At 48.7% G+C, this 2,481-nt stretch overlaps 1 protein-coding gene across 2 annotated transcripts in view; it reads right to left on the bottom strand.

Moving 5' to 3' along the window:
• Window positions 1-213: 213 nt before the first annotated feature.
• The window catches only part of fzr1a (fizzy/cell division cycle 20 related 1a), a gene marked incomplete at both ends in the record, with an annotated part of 8,011 nt that continues 5,743 nt past the window's right edge, over window positions 214-2,481 (bottom strand). For both annotated transcript variants that reach the window (XM_080547240.1, XM_080547241.1), the window contains 4 exons: window positions 214-255; window positions 501-593; window positions 1,100-1,204; window positions 2,017-2,250. In XM_080547240.1, coding sequence (XP_080403366.1) covers window positions 214-255; window positions 501-593; window positions 1,100-1,204; window positions 2,017-2,250 — 474 coding nt within the window. The remainder of the gene's footprint in view (window positions 256-500; window positions 594-1,099; window positions 1,205-2,016; window positions 2,251-2,481) is intronic.

Here is a 2,481-nt window from a genome sequence, read left to right as displayed (position 1 = left end):
ACCCCAAATTGCTCCCAATGAGCGGGCCGGAGCCTCGCATGGTAGCTTGCCGCCATTGGTGTGTGAATGTGTGTGTGAATGGCTGAATGAGAGGCCGTTGTAAAGCGCTTTGGAATAAGGCGCTATATAAGTGTAGTCCATTTATATCTGTGTGTCACCATCATCACCTGGTTAAGACTGGTCTAGTAAATCTATATCTGTGTGTCACCATCATCACCGTATCCTGGTAAAGAGGTTGAGAACGGACACAGACTCCTGGGTACAGAGGGGAGTAAAGAAGCCTTGTTAAAACCTGGCTTCTAACAACAGCAGAACACTCAGTATAAAACATACAACGCTCATGGATTAATCAGGACAAATGAGATTGTTATTGTTATTACTCTATGTCATTGAGAGGTAGCTCGTAACAAGCGTTTCATTGTACTGTTTACGGCTTCATTCTGTGCATATGATGAATGTAAAAATAAAAAATGAAACATTTTCGATCAGGGTTTCAGTACCTTTGTCGATCGTGTTTTATTGAAAACGTTCCAGAAGCGCAGGGTCTCGTCTCCGGCCCCCGTGACGATGGCCTCTCCATCAGGTGACATGGCCTTACGGAGCGGGAGGGGAACACAGCATCACAACATTATGAACACTGGTCTGGTGAGGGGGAGGTAGGTCAAGGTGAGGTGGGTCAAGGTGAGGTGAGGTGGGTCAAGGTGAGGTGAGGTGGGTCAAGGTGAGGTGAGGAGGGTCAAGGTGAGGTGGGTCAAGGTGAGGTGAGGAGGGTCAAGGTGAGGTGGGTCAAGGTGAGGTGAGGAGGGTCAAGGTGAGGTGGGTCAAGGTGAGGTGAGGAGGGTCAAGGTGAGGTGGGTCAAGGTGAGGTGAGGAGGGTCAAGGTGAGGTGAGGAGGGTCAAAGTGAGGTGGGTCAAGGTGAGGTGAGGAGGGTCAAGGTGAGGTGAGGAGGGTCACGGTGAGGTCAGGTGGGTGAAGGTGAGGTGAGGAGGGTCAAGGTGAGGTGAGGAGGGTCAAGGTGAGGTGAGGAGGGTCACGGTGAGGTCAGGTGGGTGAAGGTGAGGTATGTCAAGGTGAGGTGTGTCAGGGGAGGCTCCTCACCAGATAGAGCACTCTGTAGGAGTGTCCGGTGAGCTTGGCCACCTGGGTAAGTGCCGGGTACTTCCACACCAGGATCTGGTTCTGTGAGTAGCCGTGTGTGCTGACCTGTAGAGAGAGGAGGGGCAGGGTCACCAAGGTGTCAGGCAGGTATGAGGTGTTCAAGCTTATAAGCGGTTTATTTCTGTCAACACAATTTGCTTTATATGTGTATTTCTTTTGGCACATATTGACATAAATAAACCCAACTGGGATTTTCATAATGCAGTCCAGGGGGGTATTCCATCAACGTCACTAAAGGAAAATCCAGGCTTGTTTTAAAAAAAATGATTACTACTCGATCTTTTCAGTTTGTAAAGCGTCTTTGAGTGTCTAGAAAAGCGCTATATAAGTCTAATGTATTTGTAGGAGCCATGAATATGATTTGTGAGTTTATTTGCTTGTTTGTTTATTGTTTTGATGACGTTATGTTCTTCCTTCCCGGAAGTCACATGATTATGGGCGGGGATAGCCCGAGGTTAACTAAAACACCTGTTCACCTGTATGGCGGGAGTGGAGAGAGAGGGGAGACAGGGCCGCATTTTCGTTATATATTGTTTGTTATTTTCTTATTTTATATGGATTAATTTTGTACGTTCACTAGTTTGATTGTTCCATTTCAATAAATGCTTTAAACTAACGTACCATTTTTCCTCAAGTGAATTGTTTTGGGCGTGTCATAACATCAACACAGACCCTGCTCGCGTCTCTCAGCGACTTTTTTTACTACTGGACTCTATCTAGTCGCTACAGTATTATTATTATAATTATTTTCCAGAGGTCTCGCAGGATTTATCAAAATAAGCCTGGATTGTCCTTTAGTGTCGTTGATGGAACACCCCCCAGGGCCGAACTGTGCAGAGCAGAGCCCAGTAACGTACCAGCTCGTTGGCGTGCTTGGACCAGGCCAGGTTGCAGACCTGCGAGCCCGTGTCCATGCACTGCAGCGGCTGCGCCGTGAGCGTGTTCCAGAAGCGGATGCAGCGGTCGGCGGTGCCGCCCCCCGAGGCCAGCAGGCCGTGCTGGTGGGGCGACCAGGCGATGGCCTTCACCGCCGCCAGGTGCTCCGTGTACTGCTGCACCGGGCTCACGCTGGAGTGGTTCCACACCAACAGCTGCAGCAGAGAGACACACAGGGTCAAAGGTCACAACTTGATCACAACCTGACACACAAACCTGTCATCGAACGTGTTGTGTTTGCTGTCAGATGAATTCAATAAACTCAATCCAATTAAATGGTGAAAGTGTTGCTGCCCCCTGCTGGCCACACTGAAAAGAAAACATGCATAATTGCGACGCTTTTCTAATACTGCCAAACATGTGCAGATCCATGTAAATAAACAAGC

The sequence above is a fragment of the Nansenia antarctica genome (assembly GCF_963989245.1).
Source record: "Nansenia antarctica genome assembly, chromosome: 17".
NCBI classification, from domain to species: Eukaryota; Metazoa; Chordata; class Actinopteri; order Argentiniformes; family Microstomatidae; genus Nansenia; species Nansenia antarctica.
This window is presented reverse-complemented; position numbering and strand designations above follow the sequence as displayed.